This window comes from Uloborus diversus, chromosome 7 (genome assembly GCF_026930045.1).
Source record: "Uloborus diversus isolate 005 chromosome 7, Udiv.v.3.1, whole genome shotgun sequence".
NCBI classification, from domain to species: Eukaryota; Metazoa; Arthropoda; class Arachnida; order Araneae; family Uloboridae; genus Uloborus; species Uloborus diversus.
Window position 1 is genome coordinate 27910588 of NC_072737.1, and position 24199 is coordinate 27934786.

General features: G+C 32.1%; 1 protein-coding gene across 1 annotated transcript in view; it reads left to right on the top strand.

Moving 5' to 3' along the window:
- The window catches only part of LOC129226348 (CREB3 regulatory factor-like), a 29638-nt gene extending 13567 nt beyond the window's left edge, over nucleotides 1-16071 (top strand). Inside the window, exons 2-5 of the mRNA XM_054860951.1 lie at nucleotides 1031-1430; nucleotides 5939-6012; nucleotides 11974-12093; nucleotides 15971-16071. Of these exons, the coding sequence (XP_054716926.1) occupies nucleotides 1031-1430; nucleotides 5939-6012; nucleotides 11974-12093; nucleotides 15971-16071 (695 nt within the window). The remainder of the gene's footprint in view (nucleotides 1-1030; nucleotides 1431-5938; nucleotides 6013-11973; nucleotides 12094-15970) is intronic.
- Nucleotides 16072-24199: the final 8128 nt, after the last annotated feature.

A 24199-nucleotide genomic window follows, 5' to 3' on the forward strand; every position in this document is an offset into this window, starting at 1 on the left:
GTAATAATCAATTGAGGCAGTGAGAAGCAAAGGGTTGTTAGTGGACGATTTAAAGTTCGAGTAAATCGCGTTTACAGGTAAGGTCCTAGATAGGCTTTCATTGATTTTTTTTCTAAATCATGCTGTACAGCAGTACCCATTAGAGCTACTAGTACTATATCTTGCACCAAAGCAGAGGAGAGGTTCTCCTATCATTTGTACTGGTTATCTCCTAATTTTTAATTTTATCACTTACTCCTACATCCCTTTGCTTCTCACTGCCTCAATTTATGAAAACATTTAAATTATTATTGAATTAAAAATCAATTGGAGCTAGAGCTAGATTGAAGGGGGAAATCATTTGTAGGAACTGCAAAAACTAAGGTAAAGTTATTCTTCAAAAATTAACCAATAAATATAATGAATTATTGAATTAATGAAATAAGCCCTCTTCTGAGGGAAAAAAAAATCCTGTGGACCTTGAATCCACGATTTTTGCAACAAATTCCTGAAATTATGAATTGGATGGTTTACTCCAGCGATAGTTTTTAATAGTAACCAAAGACGCCCATATGGGGGGGGGGGGAGTGGGACTCAAGCCCCCCCCCCCTCTCCTTTGAAATTAGAACTTCCTTCCTTTTAGTACTTTTTTCTTTGCAAAAATGTAAAAACATTTTTTCTCCAGTAATAATGAATAAGTTAATTAAAAATGTTAAATTTTAATAACTGTAATCTGTATTGAAATCGGTTCCTATGGGGAAAATATCTGAGCCGCCCCCCCCCCCTATAAAAATTTCGCATATGGGTGCCCTTGATAGTATCTTTGCTGTTTTTGCTTCATCCATAGTTTTTAATAGTATAATTGCTATATAGTTCCCAAAGCCAATAGATTTGTGTATTTTAGGCTTTTGAAAATTTCCAATAAATTAGACAGGCTTTCGAGTCTTACCCTGATTTATGTCATCCACTTAAAAACGTTTTAAAAAAGATTTACGTTATGCTTTTATTTTTTATTTCTTTTATTAACAACTAATGTTTGTTTCTTTTCCAGATGTATATCATTATGAAAGTGATGAAGGCCTATCCTCCAGCTGGCCTTCGGGAAAAGATGAGAAGTCCTGCCAGCACCGAAAACATCGCTATTTCTGGCAGTATAACCTACAGTCCCGTGGTGCAAAGACCCAAAACATTCTCCCTAAAGATAAATCTGATCCTCATCAGTTGCACGATCCCTTCGATCCTGTTTTTTCGGAAGAATGCGCTTTGCCTGTGAAACATTCTGGTAAAGCTAGAAGAGGAGATGGAAATGATTTGACGCCTAACCCTTGCAAGCTATTTAATATAGGCTTGGAACTTAAAAAACTGAATAGACTGATCTATAACATTAATCCAAGTGAACATGGGAATGGAAAGCCATTGTCAAGGAAGGAAAAGAATAAACTTGCTTCCAGGTAAAATTATTTTGATCATATTTTTACTTCCTTTTACAAAAAAGGAAGTATTGTATTAGCGAAAACATTTTCACTCTAGAATCGACCTTGATTTCCATTTTGCTCACCCCCGAATGAATGTCGAGTTTTTTTTCGACTCAACCACACGAGGATAAGTGCCTAAGAACGTATAGACACGCGAAATATCCATAATGACGATTCCCGAGTTAATTACAACAAATTTTCTCGTGACGTCTGTATGTACGTATGTATGTATGTGCGGATGTGCATTTGTATGTCGCATAACTGAAAAAGGGTAAGTCCTAGAAAGTTGAAATTTGGTACGTAGACTCCTAGTGGGGTCTAGTTGTGCACCTCCCCTTTTGGTTGCATTCGGGTGCTTCTAAATGGGTCTTTTTCTCCTTTTTGGGGGAAATCATTGTTAATTTTGATGTAAACTCAAGTGGTGTTATAATTTGGTGGACACTTGGCGATATATTGCCAATCTGTAACACTTTCAATTTGGCCACTGCTGGTGATATTTAGAGAGAAAACTATTGAATCACATTAAAATTGCCAGTAATTGGGAAACGACATTAAATTGGAAGTAAAAGGAAGTCATGTGATGCATACATCAGCTCGTTTCATTTTCAAGTGCAGAGGGGAATAATGATTATAATAGCATTAGCACCATTTGAAAACTTCAAATAAATAAAACTTGGATGAATGAAAATAGTTTGAATTAGCAATATTACTTGATTTAAATATCAGCCACACACACACATAGTTTATCTTTGTAAAGTGGTGCACAGTCTAATAAATCAGCTTTATGTGTTGTGCTTATTATTATTTTTTTTTTTTTTTGTTATGAAAAATCTACTAGTAATTATTAACGTGGTTGCATTTGTTAAATGTTAAAATAATGGAAATCTAATTTTTTTTTCTTTTTTAAAAATACTGTTTTAAGCAAGTTGAATTTTATGCAGTTTAGTTTGATTCAGTTAGTATATAAGTTGGAAAAAATGTTTGAGGAGACTCACCAAAAGAAAAGGTGGTTTAAAACTAGTTTTCATTACATTTGCATTATTTTTACAATAAAAACCAAATATTTTGGGTAATGGTGCACCTCCTCCCCTCATCTACAGCACTGCTAAGCTTACAGGTATGTTTACAGAAGTCACAAAAATGCTTTATTGTAACTTTTCCAATATTAATGTGCACTTTAATGAAAAATCTACGATTTGCACATTGCGAATTGTTGAGTAGATTGGGAGTGCACGTTTCAGGGCTACGAGAAATCCTCTTTACAGTGTAAACAATTTTGAGTGTCTGGACACCATGTAGCAGCCACAATGAATGCTTGAATAAAATTGCTGTCTTGTGATTGCTGCTTGACGATAGAAGCTCAAGCTTTTCCGCACTGGAAAAGTAATGTTCTGATCTTAAAACATCTGCAATGTGCATTTAACGCAGGGCCGCCAGAGGTCCCGGATTTCAAGGGACAGTCCTGTATTTTGAAAAATTGTCCCGCACCCCTGGGAACTTCCATACGGGACGGCTTAGGTCACATATTCTAACTAATAAAGAAAAATAACTTTACAATAATAATAACTTTACAATACAAGACAGTATTTTATGGTAAAAATATTAAGTAAAAGAAAAAATGGGGCTAAACTAATTAGCACCTGTTCCTATGAACGTCGATCTGTATACTGAACTTTGCTATATTGCTTGCTTTATTCTTTGAGTTACAGTTCCTCCAAAAATGTCCTCAACCATAAACATATTGAGAGGATTCTTTCGAAAGCTATTAAAACATGATTGTTTATTACTCCTTAAAAATACACCATAACCAGTAATTGCTCTAATCCACAAAAATACCCCCCCCCCTTCCTTTCACCATTAGAAGCCTGTCCCCTGTTTACTGTTCTTAAATCTGGCAACCCTGATGGAATGTACTTTCAATATGTAATGTACTGCTTCAGATTTCTCATAAATTGCCACACTAAGATGCAAATTTACTTCAAGTGTCTAGTTTTCATCATAAGCATGCCTTTTTATAATTTACAATATTTGCCTCCTTATTTTGTTGAAAGAGCTAACAGCATTTTATTTCATTCAGACAAAAACGTTTAGGGGAGTAAAAACATTTTCAAAGGAGTCAGTTGTATCATACTTTAACATTTTTAGAAGTGGCTCGGTCTCCAAGTGCCTGAGAGCAAGCACTAAAGCTGAAAAACTTTACACTGTTGTTCCTGTAGTTTTTGAAGGAAAATTACATGAACAACAAAATTAATTAAAAATATTTTTAAAGAATTATTTAATACTGTATTGAATATTTTGTTTTATTGATGTAGTAGTGTGTTACTTGGTACTATGTGGCCAGTTATTTGCTGCAATACTGGCATGAAAACTTCAAAACTGGAAGCACTAAAAGTACTTTATAAGTTTGCGTACATTTCCCACATGAAATTTTCATACTTTAAATGAATCGGTTATTTCAGAAGGGATGTAAATCTTACAGAAATCCATTGGACATATTGCCCTTTCTGAAATAATCAATTCAACTTGCCTGGAACTGTCATCGTATATTCCTAACTCTCCTTCATATTAGTTGCAGAATTTCTCCCAAAACCTGCTACATTAATCTGATAGCTACATATGTTTAGCGGGGGTCAAAGGTCAACCTCTGTGGATAGTTGTTCGGGGCTTTTTTTATGCTTTACACAGCTTTAAAAAAAGAAAAAAAAAACGCTGATTTAAGATCTGGAGATATTAATGTACTTTTTTTGATTGAAAATTGTGCTGCTTGATCAATACTGAAAAAAAAAAATGTAAAAATAGAATATTTACAATATAACTAAAAAACTATATGGTGATGAACTTTTGATAACAGATGTGAATTCCTCACGCGAAATTCCGACAAGATAAATAAAAAATATGTATGGGACAAATCATGTGTTTACCAGTGTTATTAGTCCACATTTTTCAATTTGAGGATGTGTATAATAAACTTGACACATTAGTAAACTTTACTGGCTTGCCAAAAAATAAACAAATAAATAAAATCTGTAAAAAAACATCATAAGACTTGGAATAATATTCTTTGTTGCATCACAAAATGATATTAGGCTACAGACACACTAGCAGAGGAAGACTCAGCAATATGTATTTTCTTGCAGCATTCCAGCCTGTCGATAAATTCTTGCAATAAACTTGAAACACAAAATTTTTTTGAACTTATAAAAATTGTTCATATCAGTTCCTGTTAACACAATTAAATACATTTCATTATCCTTTTAGACATTTTTTTTTTCATATTAAGTATCTTAATTTATTATTTATTACAAATTAATGTCTGTATGTAGGTACTATATTCAAAAGAAAAGTATTGACACTTAAATAAAATTGCATTTTAGTTCATATTGATTTGGAACCTTGGCTAATTTGAAATACTCTCAATTCTTGTGTTTTAAAAACTTATGTGTTGTTTACCTTAATTTGGGACTAAGCAATGTGGTCAAACTTAATCCTGTAGACTTAGTAATCAGTACAATTGTGATTTTGGTAAACATGGTCTAAGGAAGATTTAAAAAAAAATATTGGCAGTTATCAGATTAAGTGCATGACAAAAAATGACCTTATTGATTTCTTTACTTTGTTTCCCTTCTCCCTACACATTTGCATAATCTTACATACTGTTACGTGTTCAGTGCAACTTCAAACTTTCTCTTAAATGAAGTTCTTGAGAAAACATATTAGATTTATTTACGACTGTGTACAAGAAATATTATCAGCAACTGCTAAATTACCCATAACAATTAGGCAAATATCAATTAACACCCTAAACTCAACGGTCACACATGTATTTCCATCAAAATACGCAAAAACACAGCACAAAGTCTAATACACACTTCCAGCGGAATGCTGAAAACGAGACTCCACAGTTAAAAAGCAAACTAATTGACTTTGTCATTCACAGGACGCACAGCATTTTATACTCCTTTGGAAAGTTCGACAAAATTCTACAACTTTCTACAAATTTCTCATATTTTCTTTTTTTTCAATTCAAAAATCTTATCTTTCAGAAATGGGGGGAGCGTATACTTCAGTTGAATGTTAGGGGTTGTATGTACATTATAAGAAATACAGATCATTTATTTAAAATTTATATACAGATTCTGTTACTAAGGCAAATTCAGATGAAAGATAAAGGAATAAATGCCGAATTTAGCCAGATTACTACAAATTAATCTTAAAAATAATTACTATTTACAGAATTTGTAACAATACTAATGTATACCAAGAACAGAGAAATCAAGGTTGATCATTTTATCTTAGATTATGTCCTTGTTCTCTTTCTTGTACATTACATAGTATTTCAGCTAATCCTGCTGTTATAAATTAATTTTTGACTTGTTTAGTTTGTAGTTTCATAAAATATTTGCTTACTATTATTTGTTAATACTTGCATGACAATGAAGTAGTTAGTATTCATTTATCTAATTAAAGCTGTTTTATTTGTATAGAGTCTGCAGGCTAAAAAAGAAAGCCCAACATGAAGCAAACAAAATCAAGCTTTATGGACTACAGCAGGAACATAGTAAGCATCTTTCTCAGTTTTTCATTATTGTATGAGCCTTAGGGATATATATTTGTATTGTCTTTATTTGTCTTATGTTGCGGTAAAAATATTACTTTCTTAGTTTGGGTTCATAACCCTCTTTTACCATTGTTCAAATGTGTCCAAAATCAAAACAACAGTATTGAGAGAAATGTTTTAAAAATACTAACAAGCTCAAAGTTAAATAAGGTTGCTTGCAATGGCAGATACAAAAGGAGGGTCATGGGGTCATGACACTCCCTAAACTGTCAACAAAATAGCCGTCCACATTGTGTTAAAAACTTTATGAATAAAATGCAAACGATTTTAGTCAGTCGTCTTTGCAATTGACTAATTATTTTTGAAAGTAACGATTTGAAATACTTCTTTTCATTGTTTATGAAAATAATTTGTAACGTTTATGCTCTAATGCTCTATTACGGGCCTTATTCCTGGCTGATTGGGTGGTTTTTGATGACACCCAAGCAGTTTCAGAAATGCTTTGTACGCAAAAACCATTGGTTCATTCAGGAGGGGGGGGGGGGGAATGACCCTCCTCCTAAAGTAGTAGTTTGTATCCGTCCTTGTTTGCTTATGATTATTTTCTTTAATACAAACTGGGTGCTCCACCTTCTATTTACTGATGCCCTCAAGATTGTTTCACTCTTATTTAGTTATAAATGCTTCTGCTAGGAAGAATCACATTAAAATACGCATTACAATTAGAATAGAGGCCCAGTGCACTTAGCGTTTCTACGCCACAGACCCGGGTAGCGCATGTTCAACTCAGCCTTAAAACCCTGGGGTGAGAAGTAAATTTGTACCAATTTCAAAGTTGTTGTAAGTGCTGGTCTCTTAGATGTGGGACAGCCACTGATACAATTTCACAACATCTTTGTCATTACTTTTTTAAAAAATGCACACAGGCATCTCTCTGAAGAAACTATTGCTAGTATCTTAACCAGTCAATCAATCAATGTAAACTAAAACCCCATTCATTAACAAATCGATGCAAAATGTAATACAGTGAAACCTGTATAAGTTGACCACCTGCGGTGCACTACTTTAGTGGTCAACTTAAACAGATGGTCAACTTACAGAGGTTGATTTATATGATAAGGGCTAATTCCATGCCTGAAAAAAGCTGTCATCTTAGACAGGTGGTCAACTACACGGGTTTTACTGCAGTATTTTTGTATAAGTGTAACCTCACACATTTTAATTGAAGGTTATTGTAATTTTGAAATCAGGAGCACAAATAAGGATTTACAGTAAGGTAACAAGAACTTGTGTGCACTTGGTAGAACATCTTAACTCCATATTCAATGTCTTTTTTTAATATGTAGCAAAAAAAATTCTGTGTGAGTAAAAATTGGTGAGGGGCAAGTGCTTGTTTATGAGCTAAAGAAATCAATATGAATCAATGATGTGTTCTTAGTTACTGCATACAATTTTTTAACCTTTTTCAATTTATTCATTTTTGTTTTATAATGAAAATCATTGTTTTCTTTCTTTTCTAGAAAACATCTTATTTTGCACACTTATTAGCAATAACTATTTTTTCGTAAAATATGAATGGTTATATCCTAATCCACATTGTATGTTATTGGCTTTCAATTATTACAGTTAGTTGTTTGAAAGAAGTTTCAGGATGTGAGAACATGGATTTAACACGTCAGAAAACCATACAAATGGACCAGGTTTTAATTGAATTGATGTGTCATGTCCAAGTTATTTTGCACAATGTATTTTGCTTGATGCAAATGTTTTTGCTTCAAAGGGATGGGAAGCCCTGAAATGCACTTTTGACTGTCTTGTTCCTTGACCCAGAAGATAACTTTGTTTGAAAAAATTGAAAATGTTTTCTCAGTAATTGTATGACAAAAATCAGTTGTTAAATAGGACTCGACCGATGCATCGGCGCCGATGGTTCAACAATTTAGCCATCGGCATCGGCGGCCGATGCTAACTTGTGGGAAACATCGGCCCATCGGCCTTAAAAAACATCGAAAAGCCGATGGAATTGGCCGATGTTTTTGAAAAAAAAAAGGACCTTTGCCGTTTTACTTTTTAATACAAAGTAAATGGAGTTGTTGTTTTCATATAAAATTATTTACTTAAATTTCAGTATGAATTTCTATTTTTAGTCATCCCTAGAAGAGTTTTTAATACTACATTCAGGTACCAAACAAGTTAATTATTGCGTTGTTTCTTGCAGCAGGATGTACGTATGTATCTGTCATAAGTCATAACTCAAAAATGATAATCTGTAGAAGGATAAATTTTCGCATGTGGGGTGTGCGTACGTTCCAGTTGTGCACTTCTCTTTTTGTTTTCGATCGGATGTCCTGAAAAGCCTGTTTACTCATTTTTTGTGGCTATTAATTACTAATTTCAATGCAAAACTAATATAGCGTCTCAGATTGACGATCATTTGGTGATATATTGCCGAATTGGAGACCATGGAAACAAATATGAGATGGCGAAACCGATTTTTGTGTCATTTTCTTAGATTCCCGTTGAACCGACGGTAATTTTTAATTTTTCGATATTTGTAATATGAATCACAGTAATGCAGTCTTTCCTGTATCGCTTCGGCGGAGTTACAAATTTGGGGCCTGTCGAAATACATTTTGGGGACCACAGAAGTTGTAAAACATTTATCATTCGCATTTTTGTAACTCCTTCGGTGGCCCTATGGTTATGGGGCCTCTCTCGCAATTGCAACATTTGCTATATTTTAAATCCGCCATTGCACGTCAAAACAAACTCGGGTGCAAGTTTTGAAAGGGTTTTCTGCTCAATGTTTATGATTATTTTAAACTCTATTTTTACGACTATTTTTTGAATTTCTGAGAACACTTGCGTGCCCCTCCTCCCACTCCCTCAATTTCTGAAATCACAAACTCTAGTTGTACTTCTGAGTTGTTTAAAACTAACACCACTCATAAAATTGGAGATTTTTTTTTCAAACTTTATCTATTGTTTAGAAAGAATTTAGGGCATTAACGTAAGAAATTGATTAAAGACGTTTTGAATGGTGACATAATTCGGAAATAAAAGGGACTTTTGAATTTTTTTTTATTTATTATTTTTTATTTATTTATTTTTTTTTTTCGGAAGTGCTGAAGTAAATTCAGAAATTCTTCCGAGGCGTCGTTGGTGGTAGCTGTTCTGTACTAAAAAAATGAGGCAGAGGTTGGGGCCGAAGTGTGATTTACTCCAAAATCAGAGGGTGACCAACCCTAAAACTACCTCGTCGTTTCAAGCATTTCTTAAATATTGTGCGATTATTTATTTTGGTGAAGAAATGTCATTTTGCGTATTTCTCATACTTTTGTTTCACCTATATTTCGGAAATTGCTATCTTTTTTGCATCATTAATAGCGATTGATTTTTTTTTCTGTTGTAAGTAACTATTTTTATGTATTATATGAAATCAATGAATGAATTATTATCGTTTTTTACAGAAAGTTTCAAGGATTTTCTATTATGCAATTTTTCAAATTTCAGAAAATTATTGTTAAATTGAAAAATTTAATTTGAACTTATTTGTAAAGCTTCATAAAAGATTAAACAATCAAATTGTTCAATACTATGTGTGCAAACATCAGATCAAGTAGTATATATATTCAGTTATTAACTTGGTGTAAATATTGAGTTTGTTTATTGTACCTGCGTTTTAAGAACCTTGCTCTTTTCATAGCTATTTTTTTTCAACAAAATGTATGTCACTGTTATAGCTTTTATGAAAAATGCAAACTTTTCTATTCATAAATTTTAAATAAGTATAAAAATATTTCTATTTTGATTTAATATTGTAATTTATCTGTTACCTTTTTTGTTTAATTTGATGACTAAAAAATGTCTACGTGCAATCTTTCCACTTTAATTGCGTAATTTGTTGACGGTTTCATAGCTCTATTCTTCTTCTTATTATTTTTTTTGAATGATTAAACAATGTAATTTAATTTTTTTAACTATGTTTAGTGTACCTAAATCCATACATTATTACACCATTACTGAAATCTTAGTTATATGCTCAATTTAAAAAAAAAACTAATCAATTGGTTATAAACAGTCTCTTTGCTTTTCTTCCTTCTTTTTTTGGCTATTGTTCTTTCTCTTTCATCATATAGCAGTCAAAAAAGGAGAAGCATAACTACACCCTATACAGATTGTACGTAGTACGATGCAAAAGTTCGGGGACAAGCTGCATAAAATCTTACCCAGAATAGTTCACATTACCGAAGCACATCCACCTTCAAAAGGTCGCCTTAAGGGATTATGTACTTCTGCCAGCGTTCATATAACTTTTGGAAACACCCCTGGAAGCCATTTTTCGCTACCTTCTATGATGCAGCTTCATCTTCTCCTGACGGAAAAAAGCGGCGTCTATGCAAATGTTTTTTTGCTGGGAACAGGTAAAAGTCACACGGAGCTAAGTCCGACGAAACGTTATGTTATTTGATTGTCATATCAGAGTATTGACCAATTGAACCGTGCATCCTCAACATGAAAGTCACCTTCTTCCCCACGATGAAGTTAAAGCAGCAGCGCAAGAGGCCTTACAGGAATTTGCGAAAAATGTCTTCCAGGAGTGCTTCTAAAAGCTATACGAACGTTGGCAGAAGTGCATAATCGTTCAAGGTGACTCTTTTGTAGATAGATATATGCTTCGGTAATGGGAACTATTCAGGGTAAGGTTTTATACAACTTGACCTCGAACTGTTAGAACATACTACGTACGTATGAGTTTTCAATTTACTATTTCATAACGTTTTTGAGTGACGCAAGTTTACGCGCATGAAGACATCACAAAAGAATTTGCGATAATTAACTGAGGAGGCGTTCAAAATGGATATTTGGTTATCTATATGTTCTTAGGTACATATGTATGTACAGATGTGCCGAAAAAACTTGTGAAGTATAAATTTGGTGATAGTAAAATAGAAATTTAGGTCTGAATCTGTTTTTTTTTTTTGTGATTACAATTCTTTATTCGTAGAAAGGAAGTAAAGTGAAATGAATCAATGATTCTTTAAATCCCTGACAATCTTATCAATTTATTTCTGTTAGATTTTTTTTTTTTTTGCCATCGGCCATCGGCCATTTGGAGGAAAACAATCGGCCATCGGCCATCTTTGAACAATCGGCCTACAATCGGCATCGGCCCATCGGCCAAAAAATGCCATCGGTCGAGCCCTATTGTTAAAGCGGGTGTTAATGCAGTGTAAAATAAAGTTAATGCAGGAGTTTTTGAGAAATGTAAAATAAGCGTTCTTTTTTCCCCTCTTGTAATATTGATAAAATTATAAATCATTGAAATGGGTGGCACAAGGCACGTGCCTCCCCAGAATGTTGTGTTAAATATTTTTCAAAACTATTCTTCCTAACTGAGGATATGAAAAGAACACATCTTGGGAAAACCAAGTTGTTTTAATAATAAAAAAATAATATTGTTGAGAAAAAATCTTAATTCTTTTAAAATGTTCCTTAGAATTAAAAACTTCCAATAGTTTCATGTTATTGGTCAACTAACTACGTTCTCTTTCATTCTCGGCATTTTTCCATCTTATAATTTGTCTAAAAAATGCCCCTTAACAGGCTGTCCATAAATGATGTCACACTTTTTTTTCACCTTTTTTGACCCCTTTTGTTCATGTTGTCTCACTTCACCATACCCCCTCTATTTGTCACATGTCACATTTTTTTATTAACCTATCATAAAAAATGAATGATTGATGTCATATTTCTTGTTACATCCTTCCTCCCCCTTGTCACAAACTGTTGCGATTGCACAAACCCCCCTCAAAGTGTGACATTTGTGGAAAGCCAATAGAGAGGTTTCTACAGATTGGAAACCATTACTTTAAGCACTTGTATTTATGACAGTTTTAACATTATAGTTGTATGTATGTGGTATGAAATCACTGATTGATAAATAATTTTTCATTTCAGAGAAGCTTCTCAGCATCTTACTCGAAACTCGTGAAGTTTTGAGATACAAGATTGAAAATCTTCATGACAAAAAGGTGTCCAACTGCTCTAAAAAGATTGCTACCTTTTTGGCGACTAATGGTAACTATTGTTTTGAATTGCCGATTGCCGACTTCATTTGATCAAAATTATTAACAGGCTGTTTCATACATAAATAATGTGACCAAAGTTTTTAAACTAAAAATCAAGATGCATCACACTGAGTGGGAAGGAGGGGGAGGGCGGGATAATGATTTTTTCCCCGATGCTCAATATGTCACCAGGTTTTTTTTTTTTTAAAGTTTTTTTTTGAAAAATTCCACCCCAACTCAGTTTTTGATCAAACCCTGGTTTTTGATTAAAAAAAACCCGTGCTTTTTCCGTTTTTTCCCCTTCAAAATCCACTTAAATCTGAAAACTCTTCTTAAACATAGTACTAAAGAGTAAAATGACGTAAGTGGACTTTTGAAAATTTCTTAAAAAACATGCGTAAAAGTCAAACTGTAGGTAGGCTTTCGGTAAAAAGTTTTTCGAAATCATACCTTCAAAAGCTACTATTATTAGATAGCTACTATTACTATGTCTTCCCTCAAAACAGGTGAGAAGTTTTTAATTTTGGCACCCCTATTCCTTTAGGTATTTCAATTTTAAAAGTAAAATTTTTAATGCAAAGACATGAGTGCATGCACCTCTTTTTTAACTTTCATAATTATTTGTGGACACAGTTGACTTATGTCTTACTAGCTTTGACTTGCAGCTTCGCTCACGTTAATATAGATTATTTTAATCGATTCAGGTTGATAGTCAACACAGGCAGATTTCAAATCATTACCAAAAAATGATTTGTCCCCAGTTTCTTCAGTTTCACCGATATTTCAAATTCCCTACCCCTTTTAATGTATCAAAAAGGATGATTAAAATTAGAAAATGGGGTGGGGGGCAAATGAAATGTTGGCAAAACTGGGGAGACACCCAAAAAATCACATAAATCAGGAAACATTTACAGGGACCGCGTTAAGCAATCGCCAATGCGCCAAATACGATAAAATCGTAAAATCGTCGAACAAAATTCGAATTTGGCGAAATTATTGCCGAACAGAAGATTCTCTAAAATATACAGAGAGGGAAAAAAATATCCCTTCAGAAGTCAATCTAGATAAAAATTAAGTCCGTTCACAAAATTTGGACCCCTAAAAACGGACCCATCGCAAAATTCCGACCCCCTAAAAATGAAAGTTTCACAAAACTCCCAGACTTAGCAATTACTGAAAGTTGTTTTATCCTCAGACCACTCCGAGCAGATTGAGGTGATCGACTGCGCAGCTTGGCTACCGAGTAGAAAGTGTTGGCGGATGCCTTGTTGAATGGCGCGTTTGTTTAATTGTGTTCGATGTCTTAGGGATGAGAGTGGTCAGAGAGCAAAAAGGAGGAAATCTTAAAAAATTTGTAAAAGGGATGGTATCCAAAAAAAAATTGCGAAAGGGATGATATCCAAAACTGCATTAAAATAATAGAACCTGGAAGCCATGATATTCAAAAATTCAACAAAAAATGGCTAATTTACCAGTTTTAAAGGTAATACGTAATTAAGTATAAGTAATAATTTTGTACAATTTGCTGCATTTCACCATTTTCTGCAAGTGTATTTAATCCTAAATAAATCTAAATTTTGCAAAAGAGGCAACAATTTCTAACCCCTGAGTCCTTCAATAAAGGGTTGGGGGAGTCAATCAATCTTGGCTAAATCACACAATAGTGTCAACTTTTATATTTTTTTTAGAGAAAAATATTTTTTTTTCATTAAAAACGTATGAGTTTATAGTTTTAAACAAGTGAGAACATAGATTTTAAAATTACGTCTGTTTGGAAAGTAAAAATTTACAACAGAGAGAAAAATCTAAAATTTCTTCATGAGGTAGAACATATTTTTCATAGTAAGAATTGAAAATAAATAAATATGTGTATATAAACAATTGGTTATCTTTTTCCTTGCATTGGAACCCAAAATTTGTTTTTAAAACTTCTTAATATGATTTCATAATCAAAAGAACAACTTGCAGCTGCCTCAAGAAATCACAAAACTTTTAACAGGCTGTAAAGCCTAAACCGTTTGAGATTCACAATAAATATTTTTTACTTTCTTAAATACACAAAAAAAGTAACCATGCCAAGTTTTAATAAAATTCGAGGCTGTGGGTGTTAAGCCACATTTTTGATTAACTTTTGCATTTCTTCTAAAATAAATTAAAGTAATAAAATTATTATTGAAAATGATGAATAAAATAAGCAGATATAAGGTAGCATATAGTAAAAAACCACTCAACATTAAAAATAATTGAAATACTTGCAGGATGCAAAAAGATTGAAATCTCAAACGAGGCATGCAACTTTCGGCGCAGCATGTGTTTAACGTCGTTGGCATGATTCCAAAATATACGTTTTTGGCAGATATCGCGGAGGATGAAGATTTGAGGGGGAAAAATAGAAAGATTAAGAAATCGGCGACTGAAAATTTTTAAAAAATCTTATTTTTTCCCGATTTCTGAGGAAAATAAGGCTTGAAAGAGGCAAAAAAAGGAGGAAAGGTTTAAAAAGCTGGAAAAATCTCATGCCTGAAACATCGGAGTAAGTTAGGAATGCAGTCTTTACTTCATTAAAAGCTTTTATTTCTACTCTCAAATTTATTGAAGAATGAGAAATATCACTTGAAGTTGTTTTTAGCAATTTTTTCCTTTGAAAAATTACATATGATTGGGAAAAACTACTTAATTTGCATTTTTTTTTCTCACCAAATTTCTAAATTTATACAGTCGAGTCCCGACTTATTCGAGGGATGCTTTCCAAGATTCCTCGTGTAAGTCCAAATTTCGCATTGTAGAAAAATGTATGCATAATTTTTTTTTTTTTAAAGCATACTAAATTCTTTTAGACACTTATAAACACCCCTCAGACTGCTTTAAAGCATTCCTCACTGTTTCTTACTTAAAGAACTAAACTTTTACTGGATTTGAAAAATTAAAAAAAAAGCTGTTTTATTAAACATGAAATACTTTAAGGTGCACAAAATGAATAATCAAAGACTTAATAAAACAACACGGTACTCACAGTGGATTAGTAGTAATAATAATTATGAGTAAAAAATGAAGAAGATGATGATTTATGCTCCATGATCAGATTATTATTTAATACATTCTAAAATATAGTTGCTTTGCCTTTTCTTTAATGCGTTTCCGTGTATGGCAACAGTTCATCTTCCTATTATCTTTAAACCACAATACAAGAGCAGCTTCCATTTTCATAATACTTAGTTTACTCAGACATTACTCTGCAAGCTTCAATATTGAAACCAAGTTCTGAACTTTTATGGATATCTTTTTGTTTTGACTTTTGAATTGTATGTATGGTAGATTCACTCATATTTATGTCGTGCTACCTTTGACTGTTGGTAGTTGTTCAAGCATATATAGAATCTTAGCCCTTTTTTTTGTCAGAAAAACTTTCATCTTTACAAACTTTAGATAAAACCGCGCACTAAGATGCCATTATATTTTATCAACTTTAATATTTAGAATGAAAAAAAGATAAATGAAAGATACTGAGTAGTTATTTGATGCACTAACAGCGCAAGGTGTGAACTAGTTTGGTGTGCGAACTTTCGCTGTCAGTGATGCTAAACATATGTAATAATATTCACGAAATCAGTACTTAGTAGCCGATACTTCTTTTGAAAATTATTTGTGTTGTGGACGAGGAATTCGCGTTAGCTCTAAATTCAAAAATTTCACGTTATAGCCATTTCATGTAAATTAAATTGTGTTGTAGCGTGAGTGGACTGTATTGCTTTTTTCTTTCGCTCTCTTTTAAATTAATGTATTTTTACTACTGTTTTACAAATGTATTTTTACTACTATTTAACTAATGTCTCTTTACTGTCACTTCAGTATTGCATTAAATTTCTTTTTATTTGTCTTCTACTTAGAACCTCACAAAGTTGCTGGGAATACTGCTGTATTTGTGAATGAAGTTCTGGAAAGAGTTGCCAAAGGGGAATGTGATGGCGGTTTAGGACAATTGAGTTAAAAAACAATGGTTTGTTGATGTTTTACACAGGTCGTCCACATTGTACGTATATCAATACACATGTATTTCTAAGGTCATCAAAAATTTGCCTTTCATTATTATTTATTCTTTCAAAGATGCAATGTTTATGTGATGGAATTTTTAGCTGTTGAAAGTTTTTTTTCTTTTTGATTGTTTTGTTTAGATTTTATTTTAAATTTTATTTGTATATGTTTTAAGATTGATTTTTATTGCAAAAATTCTTGAGAGCATTGAAAGAAAAATGGTTTTTATCAAAGCTTTTTATTTACACGTGTTATGCACTTTTAATGTAGTTATCTGTTATGAAAGTATATAAATGTTTCTTTCACTTCAAGAAAGTTAATTTTTTGCATTCAGTTTCCTCGCTCTCATATTCATATTCAACAAAGAGTAGTTAGTGCAAGTTTCCTTCTTATACTGTGTTGTGGTTGTAGAAATAGAGATCAACCATTTTAAGGCAGAGAACAGTATTTTAGGAACAACCAATCAAATACATTAAATCTTGGCAGTGGCGCACATGGGGGGGGGGGGGGGGTCCAGACTGCTTCCATTGCCCTTGAAACCTTTTGTTTGACAACAATCCTATTTATGCAGCATGTAAAATAATTCCTAGCAAAAGTAACAATGATTTCAAAATTTATTTTCTCTCTTTCTCCCCCTGCAAAATTGAACTTATGTAAACATAAACTTTAGCTGCACCACATAATTTACAATGTTTCTGAAAATTAATCAGAACTTCATGTTTACATGAAATATAAAAAGTTTTTTGGGGGGAAGGGGGGACACTTTTGCTAGGAACACCGACTAAATATATCACACAGCTTATGAAAAAGAAAAAAAAATCTCCAATTTATAAAACATTTTTTATTACTCTCAAAATCTAGTTGAAAGATCTATTAAAATATTGGTATTACGTATTTGTTAACCTTTGAAAAAATACTACACAGCTACAGGTCCCACTGAATGTAAAAGAAAATATAAGCTTGAAGTGAAAATACAATGCATTTTTATTCACATCATATTTCTATGTAACATTTTTTATTCTTGTATGATTGTGAATAAGAATGTTCTGAATTATTTTAGAAAAATAATTTTAAAAATAATTAAATTTGATCATATATTTTGCTATTGTTTTTTTTTTTTTTTTTGTTTAAACTGAAATACACCTGAAATCTTATATATAGGTTTAACTATGTGTATGATATAATTTTTGAAGGAAGGTTATGTCTGATTTAAACCTTTAGCCAAATTTCTTCTGGATAAAAGTTTGGTTTGTGCATAACTGTTGGCTATTTGTAATTTGATACAGTTGTAACTTTTAACTGAATGTAGGACAACGGCACCAGTAACAGACATGCTTAAGAGAGGACCATGCTCTCAGGTTAACTCAATGTTCTGCGTCTTTTAATGCATTTAGACATTTAAAACTATTTTTTTACTCATGCAACTACATCTCATATAACGTTTGCTTGCTTCTGGATCCTCTGAATTAGTTAACTCCATTTTTACTTGCTCAATTTCGAAAAATGGTCCGACCCCCAGTAACAGACACTGACAATTTTGATGGTACCCAGTAACAGATAGGATTAGAAAAGGATGAGTAATGGAGAAAATTCTCCTTTTCTCTTCAAAATGTGCAAAAGTTCTTTATTTTTAGATCTAAAACCTTAATAAATTCAAATGAACATGAAACATCGGCAGACCTCGTGGTGGCTGTTCATAACCTTTCACCACTGCCTTGTTTTGTAAATACCAACTGGCTCATCAAATTCCCTCTGATAACACTTGATAGTTGCACTGTATTCCTGGGTCGGAGCAACATCGGTTTTACATGCATAAAATTCTTATTATTTAAGTCCAAACTTACGACTGTCTGTTACTGGTGCCATTATCCTATTAATGTTTTATAATTGATAAAACAATATTAGAGCACAATATATTGGAAAATACTTTGCTAACATTTGTTTCAGGCACATGAAATACACCCCCAGCTCAGTCATTCCAGCCGAGGACTGCTGTTTCGTGCTTATTAGCACTCATCAGCCCGGCATAGGAAGTGACTGAGCTGGAGGTGGAAAACCTCTTAAGGAAGCCAAGAGTGCCAAACAAGCTGGTAGCTAATATAGAATTAGCACTGACCAGACCAGCGACCGAAGCAATGGTTTGGTTCAACTCGAAGATTGAAGGCAAGGCATGGTAATTTCAGTAAGTTACAGCCCCATAGACAGGGCTGAGGCAGAAAATAACTGAAATTACCAATCTTTGCTTTCAATCTTTGAGTTGAACCGAACCATTGCTTCGGTCACTCGTTTGGTCAGTGCTAATTCTATATTAGCTACCAGCTTGTTTGGCACTCTTGGCTTCCTTAAGAGGTTTTCCACCTCCAGCTCAGTCACTTCCTAAGCTGGGCTGATGAGTGCTAATAACCACGAAACTGCAGTCCTCTGCTGGAATGACTGAGCTGGCGATGTATTTCATGTACCTATGCCTTAGCCCTGGCTATAGAGCGACTACTTACTGAAAATTTGTTTCAGGATTTCAATGAACACCTTTTCAACGAAAAATGAGACAGCTTTTGGGTAAAAGATAGTTTTCCAAAATCAACAAAGGCTTTTGCATTGAGAAAGGTGTTCTTCGTACTCCCAGCACACAAATCAAATATTTTATCTTTAATGACGTTGTTTTCACAATTTATTTTTCAGCACACAAACTTACTATTTTCATTTCCTTCAAATACTTGATTCAGTACATTAAACAAGTATATATTGTTGCTTATTTGCAGCACAGTTTAAAGACTTGCAAAATATTTAAGAAGTAGTGTAAAAATATTGAAAATTTGTAATTTTTACTGCACTTTTGAATCTAATGATAAATTCCTGCTTCAAGAGTGCTTTTGTAAGTGTACAACATACTTATTATAAGTTTTTTCATAAACACTTATCTCTGTACTGTACTAAATGTACAAAATATTACTGGGAAATTATCGTCTTTCAAGCAAATTTAAACAGAAAACTTTTAACATCTGTTTGAAGTGCAGAAATGGGTTTTAGAATTTTGTAAATTTAAAATTTGGTTGTTTTCTTTTGCACATTTTTATGTCACTGAAAAATGTTTAATGATTTTTTTCCCCCACAGAAGAAAGCCTATTAAAAATTCGCTTCTTCAAGTTAAATTTAGTTGAATGTTGGGTTTAAAGTTTTTGGACTTCCCGATTTAAAAATAATTAATATCAGCTTTTGAAATGTAACTTTGATGGAAACCGGTTTTATTTATTTTAAAACTATCATATATAATGAAGAGAATTAATACCTTTGTGCAACAAATAAAAATAGTAAGCAACGTATATCCAGCGCAAGTTAGCAACTTGATTGCAGACAAAAAGAGAAAAACTTTTTATCAGATGTCTTTTCATCCTAAATATCATACTCATTTGCATTGAAAATGGTCCTCTTTAAACCCTGAATCAAGTGTCTGCAATGAATTTGCTAGTTTGTGTTGGGTATATACGTTATTTACTCTTGTTAACTGTATCATTTATTAGCCAATGACTGATTGATTTAATTAAATTTCATTTTGATTTGATTTTTTTCAGTTTAGTGTTTTTAAGTAAAATTTTTGCTATGCTTAAAGAAAATGTTTTGCCAATCAAGAATGTAAAGCTAGTAGGTTAAAGTTTCCAAACTTTAACCTACTGGCTTTAAACTGGAAAGTTTTAGCAGCATCATTAAAAATGAATAACAAAATATTTAGAGATGAGCGTATCTTTTTTCTGCAAATTATTTTTTCCCTTATAAGTCAGATTTTAGAAGTATAAGATTATTTCTCCAAAAAACAACTAAATTGAGCATGTTATAACAATACATGTATGAACATCATTGTCACTTTTATGCTTTCATTGTAGAATTTTTGTAAGAAGTCATTATGTCACAATTGAAAATGTCATTGTAGTATTTTATACGAGTATAATGTGTGAAAAGTAGTTAAACTATTTTATTTACGTAAGATATTTTAATACTTGAAAGGATGTATTTTTTGATGCGTTTTCTTCCCCTTCCTTACTGAATTAGTTAATTTTCCTTATTTAAAAAAGTAATTATCATTATTAGAATAGACATTCTTTTTAAATTACTATTAAGTTTTTCTTTGCTTAAACTCATTGTAACTTTTGATTTTTTTTCTTTTTAAATTATTATTATTATTACATGGTTTTTGCCTCAAAAATCTGCTGAATTCCCCCCTCCCATATTTTTAATAAATATGAAATTTTTGTATGTATAACTATAATGTTGTTCTTGCTTGAGACTTATGAAATTATTAGAATATGTGCAAACCTTCTCTCTCTTTTTAGAAAATACATAGTGAATTTTCTCATGCTTATTAGTTATTAATTTTGTCACATTTCATGAGTAGTTTAAAACATATGATGAATTAAAAAAAATGGTTGACCATGTGCTTCCTGTTTTCCCCCTCATTTATTTTAGCATACAGTTAGTCGACCTATTGGCCCCATTTCTTCTTTTTTCCAAATAAAAAATTGAAATCAAGTGCAATTTCAAACTGCTAATGAGCTCTGATATCATTAGTTATCAGTTTCATTTAAAGTTTTCATTAATATTTCTCCCTTTATATAGAAATTTATTAATCTTAAATGTTGGTTCATGCCATTGCAATCGTTAGCGATACTTTTATATAAATCTTTAATTGTTAGAGCTTTTAAAGCAATAGTTTTGATTTTAGGATGTAAAAGAAAAAATTTTTGCACAAAAGAAGAATTTAAAAAAAATTTAAGTGTATATTTCACTGTATAAAATGTAGTAAAAGCAACTAATACTTACAGTTGATTAAAAATATTTTTTTGTCACACGTTTTGATATGTACCTTGCTTTCTTAACAAAACCTAATTTTGTATTTTATAATTAATTTTGATCAAGTATTTTTTTAAATATTTTCCTCCTTGAAATTTTTGAAAGAGTTAATTTAATACATTTAATTAATTTTTTTAGGCATAAAATTAGAAATTTAAACACCAGACTCATTTTGATTTTTGAAACAATTCCAAAAAAGAAAAGAATATTTTAATCCTGAAATCAAAGTAGCATGTGTTAGTTATTCTGCTGTGAGCAGGTAAACAGCAGTATCTACAGAAATGAGTTTAAGATATTTGAAGTAACGTGTTTTGAATTTAATAGGGAAATGTCCGAATTAGAAGTTTTTATTGCGCATTCTTCAGTGGAAACCAAATAAGCAAGCTTATACCATAAAGCTAACGTAAATAGATGACAAAAATGCAAAAAAAATGAGAAATGAAAAATTTGCAGTTACTGCCCTTTACCTGCCTAAGGCAGTATTATTTATTGCTATTTTTAACCACATTAGGCTAACACATCCATTTCTTAGCATAACAAATGGATGTGTTCGAAAAAAATCATAATGTAAATAAGCAAACGATTTCATATGCAGTCATTTCTTTTGAATTTCACTGCTAAAGCCATTAATAGGAATATCTAAACTATAATTTTGTTAAGTAAAACATATAAACCATGGTTTTTAGCACAACAGATTTTTTTTTCTAACTTGAATCATTCTATTTAGGAAAATGTAAAACGTTTAAAATATAATGTGTACTGAGTTTAAAATGAATTTTAATGAAAAAAAAAAATGATTTCATGTTTGCATTAATGCATTTAAATGTTTATGCATGTACATATATTACATAATATTACAAAAATAACTTTGATGAATAAATATGTAAGCTTTTTGTCAACTATACACAAATGGTTGTTAATTGTAATCATAAACAGAGTGTATTTATGATTTTGGGATTGCTATACCTATCAAGTCCCATGTATATACCAGAAATGTTTGTTGGTTGCATAAAAGGTTTGCAAGCTAGAGTCTCTGTTTAATATATTTGTTTCTTTTTGGCAGGAATGGATTCTAAAGTTTTGTAATCACTCAATTTATATATTTTAGGAGGGATTAAAAAAAAAATTTAATTTCCAAAATTGTTGTGCTGATTCGTATTCAGAGTTCCCATGCTCAGAAAAAGCGACTTTTTGACAGTTATATCAAATTCCTTTAAAGTATTGTGCGTTAATTAACTTTCATTGTAAAATAAACTGCAAGTGTTAAGTATGTTTGGTTTTTGGTTATTTACTCAAACAACTTCTTTTTCTTTGCAAATTCATTATCTTTTTGCATTGAGATATTTTCATTTCATCAAAAAAAAATCTAAGGTTTATGCATTTAAAATTAACTTTAAAATGATAAATCTCTTAGTATTTATTCCTTTATTTACTTTATGATTGGACTTGTTGATCTCATCACTTTTCTTGTGGAACTGTATAAAAATTATTAAAAACCCAGAGACACTTCTACGCAATGAGTTAATCAGTTGTTGTAAACAACCCAAACTGATTGGTTGTCGCCCAAGTTATGTATTAAAAACATATAAATAAAAATTATTAAATAAAAACAAAAACCTGTACTGCGTAAAAACCAAAAAACTAAAATGAAAAATGTATAAGCCCAGTAATTTAGAATGTTATTAAGTACTACTGAATAACCACACCGTTGAAATAGTTTTATAACCGTACACAGATAAGACAAATCATCAATTCAAAAGCAGAATAGAAGGATCAACACTCGAGGCCCATTCCTTTCTGAATCAAGGAACCCGTAAAATTTGAATGGGCCCGACTGTTGATGTTTTTATTCTGCTTTTGAATTTATGATGTCTTATCTGTGTATGATTATGAAACTATTTCAATGGTGTAGTTATTCAGTAGTACTTAATAACATTCTAAACTACTGGACTTATACATTTTTCTTTTTAGTTTTTTTGGTTTTTACACAGTCAGGGTTTTTGTTTTTATTTAATAATTTTTTATTTTACGCTTTTTAGTTAATTTTTACTTAGTTAATTTAACTTAGTTATTGTGATTATGAGACGGTACATTTTGCAATCTTGCCATTTCATTGAGAGAGTGTATCGTGAGGTTTATTAAGTAACTTGCGGTGGTCTAAACTACTGGTAATTTGTGCCTCTAGGGACCTCTAACTAGGCTTAAAGCTACATGTGCTTGACTTTCAGAAAAAATGCGCAAACTTAAGTTAACCACAGGACAGCTATATAAACAGCCTGCATAACTCATGATGACGCGAGCAAGGAAACGTCGTCAGTCAAATCTTTCTCACAAATCTAAAACAGCATGTCAAGAAAATACACGTATCGAAACTCAGTCCCCTTAATCATGACAAAAACTAATGCAACATGTTAGAGATGAAAATCAAATTAGTAGACTTACTTTCTTTTGGTGCGTATTTCAAGGGTTAATTTTGATGAGGACCACAATTGGAGTGTCTTGCCTCCCTTACGCATGATATATTACAGTACAGAATACATATAAACAACACATAAAAGAATTTACATCAGAAAGAAGGGAAAGTACATCCAGAGCGAGGGTGGGAGTCGAACCCACCGCCTCAAGTGTGATAAGCAATCTCTTAGACCGCTCGTCCACTGAGGCCCCAATTAGTAGACTTAGTAAACAAAAAATTCAGGCAACAAAAGCTATCTGCATTTGTCTTACGCTGTGTCGCATTTTGATAACGTGCGACACAATTTTGAACTGATAAAATGGCAACTGGTTGTTACCACTAAAGTCCTAGGTAATAGAAGTGAACTAAATTAATCCTTTTGATTTTAATTGATATCTCTAGTTGTTACAGGTGTGCAGGGATGAGATTGGGCAAAATGGCTTCCCCAAAATATTCTGAATCAGATGGTACCTATCTCAACCCCAGCCAAACAGCCTCAAACCGAATGAGCAGATGTGAATAGCTTTAGTAATATAAATGCTTTTAATAATATAAATTCAATAGAGTTATTCAGTAATATTTTTTCTAAATTATATGTAATGTTTGGTTACATTGGTATGTTTTTTTTTTTTTTGCTATTTGCAGTATTGTAGCTGGGAGGAATGGACGCTTCAAGATATTTGGTTTTTAGTGTAAAATTTTAGTGCAAATATAATGAAAATTGGTTTCAAGCCAATTTTTCTTTTGGCGATTCCTTAGCTACAGCTCTGACTACCTAATAAAATGA